The sequence below is a fragment of the Syngnathus leptorhynchus genome, chromosome 7, assembly GCF_054491065.1.
Source record: "Syngnathus leptorhynchus isolate UIUO chromosome 7, UIUO_Slep, whole genome shotgun sequence".
NCBI classification, from domain to species: Eukaryota; Metazoa; Chordata; class Actinopteri; order Syngnathiformes; family Syngnathidae; genus Syngnathus; species Syngnathus leptorhynchus.
Window position 1 is genome coordinate 10,696,428 of NC_141201.1, and position 14,033 is coordinate 10,710,460.

Consider the following 14,033-nt stretch of genomic DNA (forward strand, 5'->3'; position numbering starts at 1 on the left):
CTTACTCACCTCATGTGACATTGTGTCCTTATTTCTAGGCCCTGTTATCCCCCAGACAGGTTTGCCAGGAGGGACTGGTGCTGGATCAGGAAAGAAAGCTTCCAAAGTACCAGGTATTGTGTAATCGAATCATAATCTACTCTTCAGGCTCATGGGCAGACCGGATATTATTTCTATGTATCAATGCAGAAGAAATCGCTGCAAATTGCTCTTGTTTTCTGTGGGAAATGTGTAAAGTGAACCATCCCACGAGGCTGTTTGACCCTTGATTTGTTTGGATTTTCCCAAAAGTAGAAATAATACTGCTGCTGAACCCCACTTTGCCTTGTTTTCGTTTCAATTTTGGATTCTTTTGCACATTATTTTCCATAAAATTATAGCTCAGTTGTTGAAATGATGAACCGTCTCCATTCTGATGTTCCTTTATAATTTGTTTGCTTACCTCGATTTGGCCTTTTCCCTAGAGTGTCTAAACATTTGAGGGCAGATCAGGCAAAATGAAGCTCGTTATCATTATATACATGTCAAAACTTGATCTACTATTCCAGCCGGTTTGAACTCATATGGACCCACGCAAACCTATGCTATGTTTATATACACAATAATACTGCACCATTGATTTCTGGCAGGTGTGGGTGTACCAGGGCTTTATCAAGGTGGATTGGTACCAGCAAATGGTATGTCACCTTCATTGATCCGGTACTGTCAGACAAAGGTGTTGTCCTGAAATCTAATGCAACTGTTTTCTCACTGATGCTTCAGGATTTGGAAACCGCGGAGTTCTTCCAGGAGTTGCCACTGGCAATGGCCTCAGTCAAAAATCCCGTAAGAATCTTCTTCCTCTTGACTCTAAATTTCCCATACAGTAGGTGTGGCGTAGTCTGTCTATATTAGCCCTGTGATTGTCTTGTGACGAGTCCACTATACGCCCACTTTTTTCCCCAAAATTAGAAAAGATGCCAATTTACAATAGGAGTATATAATCAGTGATATTGAAAAACAACTGGGGGGTTTTCTACATAACAGAAAGATTGAAATATGTTCTCCAAGGGTTTCATGTATTTCTGTCTTATCTGACAGTCTACCCAACAGCACTCATGTACTTCTTAAAATTTTTATGATTTGCATATTAACAGACTTGGATAAAGTCTTCTTTCTGGTGATGTCTTGCATTAATGTGGCCTTTGGGGCTTCTTGGCAAATTTAGAAAATCAAAGATTATTTTCAGCATCTATGGATCTGACTGGATGATTTGATGTTTCTTCTACAGTTGGAGCGGGGGGACAGGGTGGAGCAGGAACAGGTTGGTTATTCATGCATTTCAGATTCATATAGATTGTATCTGTCTTTCGAACATGTTTAAATGTATTCTCTTTTCAGGCTATGGTGGGCAGATGCAGCCCGGAGTGTTCCATGGATACCCTCTGAAATCACCCAAAACTCAAGGTGTGAATGTAGTGGTGGATTCAATTCATCCAGTACAGTAAAGTACAGTAAAGCTTTGCCTTGCTCTTGATAGATGAAAACGATTTAGTTTAGTGCTTGTTATATTGTTATGCCTTTCGCCTTAATATTCTTGTCTCAGTTGATTCTTGAGGCATACGATTGCAGCCACTAATGGGAATGAGATGATTTGTTGTACACTTGTTTTCCTATCTAATGTTCCAGTGTATCCCGTATCTCTCATCAAGGATTGTTCATTTGTCCTCAGGTGGCCAGGGAGCAAAACCTGGAGGCGGAAAACTTCCCTTTGGTACAAAGGCTCATGTTTCATTGTCAACAGATTTGCCGTAATCACATCAGCCAGTTGTTGATGATTTGTCATGTTGCAATGATTCAGGTTATGGCGGTTTTGGTAATCAAGGAGCTGGACTTCCGGGAGGTAAAAATGGCCCCAGCTCAAAGCCTGGATTTCCCATTGGGACTGGTTGGTATTCTAAGCTCTTATTTGCTAACAGGGAGCACAAAAGCTGAAATCATATTGCATAATTAACTTTTTTTTCCTTTTTGACAGGAGTTGGCACTGCTGGCATCTCAGCTGCACAGGCTAAATCTGCCAAATATGGTATCGTTTAAATATTAATACTTGAAAAATGGTTGAGTCACTTGTATGACTTATTGTAGTATATTTACATTTGTCTTTACATTTCTGTAGGATTGGGTGGTGCTGGTGGTTTTGGTGCTGTTAGTGGTGGTGCTGGTGGCTTTGGTCCTGGTGCAGGTGGTTTGGGTGCTGGCACAGGTGGACTATATCCAGGGTCGATTTCAGAAGGTAGCATGTCTTCAAGTGAAATTGCAACAATATTTTTTAAATGATATTGGTTGCGTCAGCTGTATACAGTATGTCGAATAATAAAAGAATAAATAAACTAACAAAGTTTTTGTTTTACAAAAAATTCAGGAAATAATTACATACAGTACATTGAATTTGTCCCTATTTCACAGCATACTATGGACCTGGGTCCAAAGCTGCTAAATATGGTAACTAAAAATGTGTCCAACATTTATTGTTACAGTATGTTGTAGTTGAACTCCTCAGTGCTACTCATAGTTTCTATCTTTTATAACCTTATATTCATATTTACAGGTGGTGTGCCAGGTGGTGTTCCAGGTGGTGTTCCTGGTGGTGTTCCTGGTGGTGTTCCTGGTGGTGTTCCAGGTGGTGTTCCAGGTGGTGGATATTTACCATCAGCCAAAGCAGCTAAATATGGTAAGAGCAAAACTGGCAATAATATAGTGCTGCTGGCAATAGTGACCTCAATCCACGGACACTATGATGCATCGTGACTTTCTGTCATTAACGACAATTGTCCTGATTCTCCTTGACAGGTGGTGTACCAGGGGGTGTACCAGGTGGTTTACCAGGTGGTGTACCAGGGGGTGTACCAGGAGGTGTCCCCGGAGGTGTACCAGGCGGTTTACCTGGCGGTGTACCAGGGGGTGTACCAGGGGGCGTACCAGGAGGTGTACCAGGAGGTGGTGGATATCTCCCGTCAGCAAAAGCAGCTAAATACGGTAGGCACAAAGCTGGTGGTTTTGGTCATGCTAGAAGCAGTCGCTATCCGCGGACATTAATGTAACATGGCTTCATTGGAATAACATCTGTCCTGATTCTCTTTAATAGGTGGTGTCGCAGGAGGTGTACCAGGTGGTTTACCAGGGGGTGTGCCAGGTGGTGTGCCCGGTGGAGTGCCCGGTGGTGTACCAGGATATGGTGGATATCAGCCAGCAGCCAAAGCAGCTAACTATGGTATAATAGATAGAAATTATTCTGCTTTTAACAACTTTTTATAGTTGGCATTACTGCTAGTGGTCAGATTATTGCAGTAAGAATAAGCGGTAAATGGATGGATGTTATTATTATTAGTAGTATTAGTATTAATATTGGTATTGTGCAATCAAAATCTTGGTCTACTTAACAGGGGGTGTACCGGGTGGCGTACCAGGTGGCTTACCTGGTGGTGTACCAGGTGGCGTACCAGGTGGCGTACCAGGTGGTGTACCAGGTGGTGTACCAGGTGGTGTACCATGGGGTGTACCTGGAGGTGTACCAGGGGGTGTACCTGGAGGTGGTGGATATCTCCCGTCAGCAAAAGCAGCTAAATATGGTAGGCATAAAACTGGTAGTTTTGGTAGTGGTAGAGGCAGCCGTTATCCGAGGACACTATGATGTAGTATGACTTCACTGGAATAACAACATCTGTCTTAATCCTTTTTAATAGGTGGTGTCCCAGGAGGTGTGCCAGGGGGTGTGCCAGGTGGTTTACCAGGTGGCGTACCAGGTGGTGTACCAGGTGGCGTACCAGGGGGCATACCATGGGGTGTACCATGGGGTGTACCAGGGGGTGGTAGATATCTCCCATCAGCAAAAGCAGCTAAATATGGTATTGGCACCAATCTGATGGCCGCAACAACAATAATAATAAAGTTTGTTTCACAGGTGGACGATATCCAAGGCAGATAACAATGATTACAATTCTACAGTTTTGAAGCCAAAACCATCTCACCTGAGTCTCTTTGACAGGTGGTGTTCCAGGTGGTGTTCCAGGTGGTGTTCCAGGTGGTGTACCAGGTGGTGTACCTGGTGGTGGTGTTCCTGGTGGTGTACCGGGTGGCGTTCCAGGTGGCTTACCTGGAGGTGGCGGATATGTACCAGGAGCCAAAGCAGCTAAATACGGTATGAACACTGCTCTGCTCCTGACAATTCAGAAAATTAGTGGCATACACATTATACGTTCTCCTTAACAGGTGGTGTTCCAGGTGGTGGAGCTGGGCGTTTGTCAGGTGGGTTACCATGGGGTGTGCCTGCTAATGTACCAGGATTTGGTGGATATCAACCAGCAGCCAAAGCAACTAATTATGGTATGGCCATCTATCTGCTTGCAACAATTTGGTCTACCCTGGCATTGCTGGCGGTCAGATGGCACAAATAAGATACAATCAATATTATCTCATCAAAGAAGCTATATTGGCTATGTTGTGCACATTGTTGCCGTTTTTTATGGTATGCATTAATTGTTATTCCTGGTATGTTCAGGTGGTACAGGTGAACTTTGTGCAGAACATGCAATGCATTCATACAGTTAATCATTATTTTACTTACTGCCAAAGCTTCTAGTAAATATGGTATAACACCACTTTGCTAGTCATAATTCTCAATGTCGGTGGCACTGTCGATTGTTGTTTTTGTGACACAGGTGGAATGTGGCCAGGGTACACACCATGATGTAGCCATTATAATCTGGTTCTTCTTGACAGGAGGTGTACCAGGTGGAGTACCAGGTGGTGTTTCTAGTGGAGTACCAGGCAGCGTGCCCGGTGGTGTACCAGGATTTGGCGGATATCAGCCGGGAGCCAAAGCAGCTAAATATGGTATGGACATTGTTGTAATGGTCACAGTTTTGAGTCTCGTTGCTGGGGGCTTAGGCAATTATCTCCAAGGCAGATGTGAAATTATTACAGTTTTCACAAAATTAACACAAAATTTCTTTTCAGGTGGCGTCCCTGGTGGAGTACCTGGTGGTATCCCTGGTGGCATACCTGGAGGCGTTCCTGGTGGTCTACCTGGTGGCATCCCTGGAGGCGTACCTGGGGGTGTACCTGGTGGTGTTCCAGGAGGTGGATATTCACCATCAGCCAAAGCAGCTAAATATGGTATGGGGACTGGTGTTCTTGCACAGATTCACTGTATCGAGGGTAGTTGTTCAAGGTTTCTTTATTAGTACCCTGATTGTAAATTTAGTTAAAGTTGTATCCACCTTTCATGTATAAAATCATTTCAGCTTGCATACAATCTTTACTTTGGTCTCCTTAACAGGGGGTGTACCTGGCGGTGTACCTGGTGGTATACCTGGTGGTGTACCTGGTGGCGTACCTGGTGGTGTTCCAGGTGGTGTACCAGGGGGTGGATATTCACCATCCGCCAAAGCAGCAAAATATGGTATGGGTGCGCTCTACTGTCACAAATTGTTCGTTGTATTGTTGATGGTTGTGGTAGACAATATCCACAGCAAATACCATGATATATAATTACATAAATTCAAATATTTTCAAGACAGTCTTTGAAATCATTATGAAATCATGTATAAATGCGTACCAGGTGGTGTACCAGGAGGTGTACCAGGAGGTGTACCAGGAGGGGTGCCAGGTGGTGTGCCAGGTGGTGTGCCAGGTTGGGCACCATTTGCAGTACCAGGAGGAGGTCAGAGATATCCGGGCACCGGTCCATATTCACCAGCAGCCAAAGCAGCCAAATATGGTAAGGCCGGTTGTTCAGCAGTTGCAATATACTGTAAACATTCGTGAAGGCAAATGTTCGAAGTGTAAATACTGCTCCTGTTTTTTTTCTTAATTGGGATTTACAGGAGGAGCAGGAGCAGGATTTGGAACAGGAGGACTGGGAGGAGCAGGAGCAGGATTTGGAACAGGAGGACTGGGAGGAGCAGGAGCAGGATTTGGAACAGGAGGACTGGGAGGAGCAGGAGCAGGGTTTGGAACAGGAGGACTGGGAGGAGCAGGATTAGGGGGAAGACCTGGTTTGGTACCAGGAGGAGTTGGACAATATTTTCCTGCTTCAAAAGCTGCCAAATATGGTAAGGAAAATACGTGCAGTAAATCCAATAATGCATATTTCAATATTTTTTCCATTCACAGATTTTCAAATCTCTCCATTAATTTTCATTTACAGGAGGAGCTGCAGCAGGGTTAGGAGGCACAGGATTAGGAGGAACACATGGAGGAATAGGGGGAGTACCAGGAGGAGTAGGGGGTGGACCATACTCTGCTGCTGCAAAAGCTGCTAAATATGGTACAAGAAATTAAGCAAATAATACATCTGTGCGTACAATGGATATTCCAGTTAACCAGCATGCCTAATTCATCTGAAACCTGGGTTACAGGAGGACTGGGGGCAGGGATAGGAACTGGAGGACTGGGAGGAACAGGGATAGGCGGAGTACCTGGTTTAGTTCCAGGAGGAGGAGCAGGTGGACAATACGCTGCTGCTGCGGCAAAGGCTGCCAAATATGGTACAGGAAATAAAACATTGTACATTCAGAAGAATGTCTGTTTGACTTGTTTCATTTCACATGATTATGAAATTCAGGTGGAGCAGGAGCAGGGTTAGGAACAGGCGGATTCGGAGGAACAGGAACAGGAGGAGTGCCCGGTCTGGGACCAGGAGGGGTTGGAAATGGACAATACAATGCTGCTGCCGCTGCTGCTGCAAAGGCTGCCAAATATGGTAAAATTAACACTTGTAAATTTCAAATACATAGTTCAAATCCCGTTTATAAATGTACAGTAGCCATTATTCCCATTTTAGTCATCAACATGCTTTGTTTCTCTTGCTTAGGAGGAGCAGGAGCAGGGTTGGGAGCAGGAGGGCTTGGAGGAACAGGTGGACAAGTACCTGGTTTTGTTCCTGGAGGTGGACAGTACTCTCCTGCTGCAAAAGCTGCCAAATATGGTAGTCATTAAAAGATGCAACATACATACTGTCCCTTAAGATGTCTGTAGAGGTGAATATATCTGAACTATTTTGTTTGCAGGTGGAGCAGGAGCAGGGTTAGGAACTGGAGGACCGGGTGGTACAGGTGGGCAAGTACCTGGTTTTGTTCCTGGAGGAGTTGGGGGTGGACCATATTCTGCTGCTGCAAAAGCTGCCAAATACGGTAAAGTCAATAAAACATAATGCAAATCATCAAATGTATGTGGAAATGTTAGTCTAGTTTTAAGTCGAAATGATATATTTGATAAATTTTAAATGTTGCGCTTTGCAGGAGGAGCAGGCGCTCACTTAGGAACTGGTGGACTGGGAGGTAGAGGTGGGCAAGTACCTGGTTTTCTTCCCGGAGGATTTGGACGTGGCCAATACTCTGCTGCTGCAAAAGCTGCTAAATATGGTACAGTGAATAAAACTAAGATCATGGTGTATTTGGATTTTTTCATTCTAACCAACCTGTATATTCATCTTTACTTTGGTTTACAGGGGGAGCAGGAGCAGGTTTAGGAACAGGAGGCCTGGGGGGATCAGGAGGACTGGGAGGAACAGGAGTAGGAGGAGGGCCTGGTTTGGTACCAGGAGGTGGACAATACCCCGCCGCTGCTGGTGCTGCAAAAGCTGCCAAATATGGTCTGAAGGGGAAATACTTATAATACATTGACATGCAATCACTCACCAAATATTTGTGCTTCACTATTGACACTTTTATTATATATTCTGGTATATAGACTTTGGGTGCTCTTTCTGTAATTTCCTAAGAGGCCACAAGTACTAATTGTAATTGTAGAAGTACTGCATATTGAAGCCATACATTTCAACAGTTTTAGATCTTTGTATGGCAGGGAGCAAGTGACCGTTAGACAACTGGGTTGGTAGCACAATTTACATCTGCATTTCATTTAAATCAAACAACCTCTATAAGATTTTGAAATGTAATGTCATCTATGAATAGCACAGGTTTACATTATTTTATTCAGAGTCGTTTTCACATTTACTGTATTTTACTCTTCATGCTTGTCTTGATAGTTGTTTGAAAATGTTTCAATGTATTTCATTATCTTAATTGTGCTTTATAGGAGGAGCAGGAGCAGGATTAGGTACAGGAGGACTGGGAGGAACGGGAGTAGGAGTGCCTGGTTTATTACCAGGAGGAGCTGACAGTGGACAATATTCTGCTGCTGCAAAAGCTGCTAAATATGGTACAGGAAATGAAACACCAATTTTATCCATCCAGACATATTATTCCCCCAGATGTACATATTATTAGAACATAATACACAGATTCATTTTAACTTGTTTTATTTAACAGATGTCTTATTTTTCAAATCCTAATAGACTGATTTTCTTACAATAAAGTCTTGATTATTTGCATCAGGAATCTCAACAGGAGGTGGAGTAGGAGTTGGCGCAGGATTAGCAGGAGCAGGTTTAGGACCAGGAACAGTTGGAGGTGATCAGTACTCTAATGCTTTAATGGCTGCAAAATATGCTACATTTAATGCAAGGGAAAATTTCTCTTTTTTTTTTGGTTACCTCTTCTAGGGGCTGTTCCTGGAGTGGGTCTTGCCTTGCCAGGAGCAACCCCACACACTGCAGTTAGCGGCCTCCCTGATGGTTCTGCCGTGCCGGGTGGCACTGGCGCTACTGTTGCTGGAAAGCCACGTAAGGAAGGCGCAGACAACAGTCACATTATTTATTTATTTATTTATTTATTTATTTATTTATTTTTACCACATGAGCGTCTTTGTAGATGTTTTCACTGATCTTCTTCTTGTTTCCACAGCAAAGAATATAGGTCCTTCTGGATCTCCTTTTCCAGGTACTCATAAATTCCATTTCCTTTTGGTAGACATGCAGCTTGACCTTGATTTACAAGTGTCCCACCTTACAAGTTTTTAGAATAGACCTGCAAAAAAAACAGCACAGACCATCTCGGTACTCACCAGCATGTGCTGATCTTCACACATGCAAAAAACATAGCTACCTTGTACTTCTATTTACCACTTTTAGTTTCCATCCTCCCCGCTGCGGCAGCATTAACTAACTTTTCTGGTCAAACCACCTGTGCGCCCTTTCTTTTGGCAGGCCCCACCCCTAGTGCCTCAAATGGGATGGCCACAGAGCTCCCACAGCCCAGTAAGACCAACCATTTGCTTGCAATCTTTCTTTATTCATCCATTCATTATCTGCATTGTGCTTGGGTGAGTTGCAATGGGGAGGGATAGAAAGATGGCTTTCCTGCAGAGTTGTAGTAGGACAGACAAAGTTCAATGGGCTCAATAAGAACTGATACACACTCAATTATTTGATTCAAAAATATCTTTAAAAAGCTATCAACAATACTTATATATTGCCTAAAACATTTATCCAGTATTCGTAGTAAATCTGCTTTGGGGCAGTTTTTGTTTGACAGTTTTTAAATTATTTTTGAATAAGAACAAGTTATTTTGAGTTGTTGTTTTTTGAGGATCCATTTTGGTCCAAAGGTTCTTTCGAGGCCATGTTTTTTCAACAGCCTGTTTGGTTGGAGACTGCCCTATCTCCCCCAATACAAATTGACTAGACTTAATGTCATTTTTTCTTGTTTTTGGTTTCGTTTGAGATGAAGTTTAACAAAAACAATGCTTGCACTTGCACCGAACAGATTTTCCTGATGCAGGCTATGCTACCTTTGAAATTCTACAGCAGGAGTTTTTCATTCTTCTGTGACACTAGTATGCTGAACATTACTCAATTCACTGTTTCAGACAAATTGTGAAGTTGTGATATCCCTGCTGTAGAATACTGCCATGTTGGCTTTAAATTACATTTCTTCTTTAGTCATATACGGTATTGTTTTAACATATTGATGGAATTATTTGGTGAAACAAAAAAATGCTGATCCAAACACGATGTTTTATAATTTACATTCTTAAAAGTACCAGTAGGTAACGTTTGCCCAGATAACAGCTTTGCATATCTTGGTATTTCCTCCTTCAGCCAAATTACCTGGAATGACTTTCGATTTATAGCTGTGCATGATCACAAGTTAATACCATGATGATTTTTTTTTTTTTACCTGACCCATTGAAAGGTGTTCTTAATTTTTTTTTTCAATTTAACTGATCTTATATATATACTCTACACATGGTATGGTATTTTTTTTCCTGTAAATTGAGTGCTTGAGTTATTGATGTCTGTCTGACTGTCTGTCTGTCTGATTGTTTTAGCTGGTACAAAAGGTCAAAGTCCAACTGGTAAGTGTGAACCATGTTTTTAAATATTAGAATATTTTTCCACAGAACACGGCCTTAAAGTAAAATAATAATAATAATAAAATAAAAAAAAGAACAAGAAAGAAAGTACTTACATTGAGTGTAGTACATTGTAGTATCCAGCATGTTATAGCAACAATCAGAAAGCATATACAAGAGCTGCCTCAATAGTCATTGCTTTGAAGACATCATACTGAGCTAGATTCTTCAAACTGAACGGAGCCTATAATATTGTGTAGTGAGTGTAACAAAAAAAAAATACAGCACAGCACAACCTAATTACAGTAACAATTTATCTTATTTGTAGTCAGGGCATTTGTGAGGTGCAAATTGTCCTGTATGGGGACGTTTAAGAGGCAATACTTGCTTATGTCCACACAGGGGAGACATAGACAAAGAAAACGTCTCTGCCTACTGTCAGTGATTCTTAGATGATCTGATCTTGAATGTTTGCAGATGTTGGCGTTGGCACAGCAAGCAAGGCACCGAAACCCATTCCACAAGGTAAAAAAATATTTATTTCTGCATTTTGTTAGGATCAGCATTGACTGTAATAATTCAGTACATCAAACACATAAAATGCTAACTCTTAAACATATTCCGATTAAATAGACTTGAACACTTCTTACTTGTCTCTTGCTCCACAGGCACTGGAACAGGTGTTGGTCCTGGTGGAGTAGGTTACCCTTATGGAGGCAAGTTACCCATTTCGTATTTTTCTTAAAATACATAGAAATATATTTCTTGTCTACATTCCTGTGCAAGTCAACCTATATGCAGTAATTTGGTAAAAATAGCTTTTCTTATTTATATCACTGTACATACTCTGAATTAAATCTAGAAAATTTAAAATGACTAGGTGCATAGTCATATGTATTATTAACATCATAATGATGTGATATTTCCATGCATTGCCTATTGTATGTTCATAACACTTCATTGCCTTCTTCTGTTTGCTATTTATTTGCAATTATACTCAGAGCAGATCTTTCCCATCATAAATGACAGATTGCATTTCGCTATATTGTTTTGCTGCTGTAGTTTAATGTACAGTATACAAGCTGGTATGACTTAGCAAATCATTTGTATATTTTCTATTGTATAGTTCCTTATGGAGTTGGAACTGGAACAGGGGCTGCAGTGTTGCCTGGTGCAAAGCCCTTGAAACCTCCCGGTGTGTAAACATACATGCGATCAAAGTTCTGGAAATCCATGTCTTATTTAGTATTTCAGCAACAGTATAGAATTGTGTGTGTGTGTGTGTGTATTTATTGCTTGTTTGTCTCCTTTTTTCTCTCATAGTTGTCGGGGGAGCAGGAGGTGGTGCAGGAATCCCTCTGGCAGCAGGAGGATACCAAGGTTAGACATAACATATCCACAGGTTGTCTTTATTGTGAGATAAAATATTAATTTATGTTGGAACACCTTTAATCATATTAATGAGTGACATTTGTGGCAACAATATCAGTTAGCACACCAAAACAACCAGTTTTCTCTAAAACAATTTGTTTTTTTTGTTTTTAGTTTTTTTTTAACCTTAGAGTATATCTTTAAATTTGGGTACAAGACAAGGGACAGTTAGTTCTGTTAATTCTTATTTATTTGTGATGAAATACGGGAAAGCCAGTTTTTACAAGAGCAAAACTTTTGCAGAATTGCTCGACATAAAATGATGTAAAATTTGAACGGGAAAAACTGCCTTCATTTAGTCACAAACAGCAAAAATAATTACTCTGGGAGATATGTGAACAATAATGCAATTTTTTGCATGTCATCACAATTCAGTGAACCGCAGACAATATCAATGTCTGCACATATTTAACAAACAGAAAACAAACAATGTTCCGCCCAGTGACTGAAGTGACAGTTGATCCGGAAGAAGCCATCACTTTGGCATTTCCTGTGCAGGGAACTGATATGGTTGTAAAGTCACCAAGATGAGAAGAGTCATTGGTGCCACAGACATTTTACACACTTTCCTATCTGAGCCAAGTCTCTTTTTACACAGGTGGTTTGCCATACCCCTCTGCAGGTGGCCTGGGTGGTGCTGGGGGAGGAGCTAAAGCCCCCAAACCAGGTAACTTTTACACCTCAAACATAAGCTTAAAATATGAGCCACATGTGCTGCTGATATGAAACGTGAACTACCATATTTCCTGAAATACTTTTTGACTCAAGTTTCAGAGAGTGCAGGTGTTTATGTCATAGGAAACGTTTATGTTTAATACTATTATGTACATTTTTTAATTCTGTTTTAAATGGCATTGGACAAGTGTATTTCGTATTTGCCTCACAGTGCTGAGGTTCAGGATTTCAATCTTGGCTCTGGCATCACTGTGTTCAGTTTGATGTCCTTCCAAGCATGCGTGGGCTTTCTCTATTTGAATTACTTCTCTTCACATAACTGGGCTCCTAGTTATTATTCCCTTCTTAATAGCCCATTACTGGGATTTCTACTTCTTTTTGAACGTCATGATACAAGCAATACAAAGAAAAATTCTGAAAAATGCCAAATGTGTGGCATCATTTTCCCATTGGTCTCTGATTACTGTTGCGCTGTGCTCGCTGCACAGCATCAAAGTGTGACTCTTTGAAAATAACACCAAGCCCCGGAGACTCCTGACGTAATTTAGCAAAAGTAGACCAGGACAAACTTCATTTGGAGTATTGAGTGAGTGCAGTGAAGATGACAAGATGATAGAGGATTCATAAAATATTATTTTAACTTATTTATGTACGACAATGCTCTCTTCACAATGGCTTATTCACTTTTGTTATATGAACAGGCTATGGAAATCTTGGAGGTGGTGGTGGTGGATATCAGCCTCAACCAGGTGAGGACCAGCTCAATTTGTGGAATGTTTTTCCACTATGTCTTTGTTCCTCCTTAATTTAAAAGGGAATGGGTATTTTTTTCATCCTTCTTACTGCCTAACAAGAAGAAATGAAATCCTAATCTTTAACATGACATTAATTCATCCATCCCCCTCCCGCCCGTACACAGGTGGATACGTCCCAGCCCCACTGACTCCTCAACAAGGTATTTAACAACCAATATGATGATAACTATAAGATGTCAAAATATTCAGCACCTCAGTTTATTTTTCAAATTTAATTTCTGATTAATACCAGATTATCTGGATGAAATACACACTGTCAAATGTATGATATTTCACATTTTCCTGAACATTGGAGATAATTGATTGTGGGTTTATTTCAAGGAGGCCACAACTGCTTTCATTGTGTGTGCAATTGAGGTGTTCAAGTTAGTTTACAAAATATCAATATCCAAATTGCTCACAAGCACTTAACCAACCTATTTACGCTGTAAAATCAATCATACAATCAAGCTTTATTGTTCCTATTTCTTTGTGGTTCTTTATGCAGCTAAAGCAGCCAAGTACATTGGGAATCCATTGCAACGCTTTCTGGGTGGTGCAGGAGGAGGAGGAGGAGGAGGAGCCTACAGAGGTAAGGGACCTGCATTTCACAAAAATGACATGAAATTCCATAATGCATGTGGCACAGTGGCCAACTGATTAGCACATCCGAATGAAAGGAGCCACTGTGATTGGCCATGATCCAAGTTGGCTGTGACCACTCCCACAGCAGCGCAGCCATCCCTCTCACAATTTATCTGTGAATTGACAAACATAAGCACAGTTAACCCTGGGAGTCAGTGTCATGCGGCCAAGCTTTCGTTAAGCCTCAAGAAAAATACTGTTCTTTTGTAAAAGGTTGTCAATGCTAATATGTCGCTCTGTGCATGCTGATCG

The 14,033-nt window shown here is 41.4% G+C and overlaps 1 protein-coding gene across 8 annotated transcripts in view; it reads left to right on the plus strand.

Annotated features, from left to right (window-relative positions):
• The window catches only part of elna (elastin a), a 38,790-nt gene that overhangs the window by 23,447 nt on the left and 1,310 nt on the right, over window positions 1-14,033 (plus strand). For 2 of the 8 annotated variants that reach the window (XM_085916515.1, XM_085916513.1), the window contains 43 exons: window positions 39-113; window positions 630-677; window positions 763-825; window positions 1,271-1,303; window positions 1,381-1,446; window positions 1,712-1,753; window positions 1,841-1,927; window positions 2,015-2,065; window positions 2,156-2,272; window positions 2,446-2,481; window positions 2,588-2,710; window positions 2,830-3,015; window positions 3,125-3,250; window positions 3,423-3,608; window positions 3,723-3,884; window positions 4,025-4,177; window positions 4,249-4,362; window positions 4,759-4,872; window positions 4,996-5,154; window positions 5,318-5,440; window positions 5,600-5,758; window positions 5,865-6,092; window positions 6,188-6,307; window positions 6,399-6,527; window positions 6,605-6,742; window positions 6,854-6,967; window positions 7,050-7,172; window positions 7,281-7,403; window positions 7,490-7,633; window positions 8,080-8,202; window positions 8,379-8,453; window positions 8,546-8,665; window positions 8,787-8,822; window positions 9,089-9,139; window positions 10,213-10,239; window positions 10,714-10,761; window positions 10,905-10,952; window positions 11,363-11,431; window positions 11,560-11,616; window positions 12,266-12,334; window positions 13,044-13,091; window positions 13,262-13,297; window positions 13,645-13,728. In XM_085916515.1, coding sequence (XP_085772641.1) covers window positions 39-113; window positions 630-677; window positions 763-825; window positions 1,271-1,303; window positions 1,381-1,446; window positions 1,712-1,753; window positions 1,841-1,927; window positions 2,015-2,065; window positions 2,156-2,272; window positions 2,446-2,481; window positions 2,588-2,710; window positions 2,830-3,015; window positions 3,125-3,250; window positions 3,423-3,608; window positions 3,723-3,884; window positions 4,025-4,177; window positions 4,249-4,362; window positions 4,759-4,872; window positions 4,996-5,154; window positions 5,318-5,440; window positions 5,600-5,758; window positions 5,865-6,092; window positions 6,188-6,307; window positions 6,399-6,527; window positions 6,605-6,742; window positions 6,854-6,967; window positions 7,050-7,172; window positions 7,281-7,403; window positions 7,490-7,633; window positions 8,080-8,202; window positions 8,379-8,453; window positions 8,546-8,665; window positions 8,787-8,822; window positions 9,089-9,139; window positions 10,213-10,239; window positions 10,714-10,761; window positions 10,905-10,952; window positions 11,363-11,431; window positions 11,560-11,616; window positions 12,266-12,334; window positions 13,044-13,091; window positions 13,262-13,297; window positions 13,645-13,728 — 4,233 coding nt within the window. Of the gene's footprint in view, window positions 1-38; window positions 114-629; window positions 678-762; window positions 826-1,270; window positions 1,304-1,380; window positions 1,447-1,711; window positions 1,754-1,840; window positions 1,928-2,014; window positions 2,066-2,155; window positions 2,273-2,445; window positions 2,482-2,587; window positions 2,711-2,829; window positions 3,016-3,124; window positions 3,251-3,422; window positions 3,609-3,722; window positions 3,885-4,024; window positions 4,178-4,248; window positions 4,363-4,758; window positions 4,873-4,995; window positions 5,155-5,317; window positions 5,441-5,599; window positions 5,759-5,864; window positions 6,093-6,187; window positions 6,308-6,398; window positions 6,528-6,604; window positions 6,743-6,853; window positions 6,971-7,049; window positions 7,173-7,280; window positions 7,404-7,489; window positions 7,634-8,079; window positions 8,203-8,378; window positions 8,454-8,545; window positions 8,666-8,786; window positions 8,823-9,088; window positions 9,140-10,212; window positions 10,240-10,713; window positions 10,762-10,904; window positions 10,953-11,362; window positions 11,432-11,559; window positions 11,617-12,265; window positions 12,335-13,043; window positions 13,092-13,261; window positions 13,298-13,644; window positions 13,729-14,033 lie in introns of all 8 variants that reach the window. The other 6 variants (XM_085916519.1, XM_085916514.1, XM_085916520.1 and 3 more) reach the window with 6 other exon arrangements.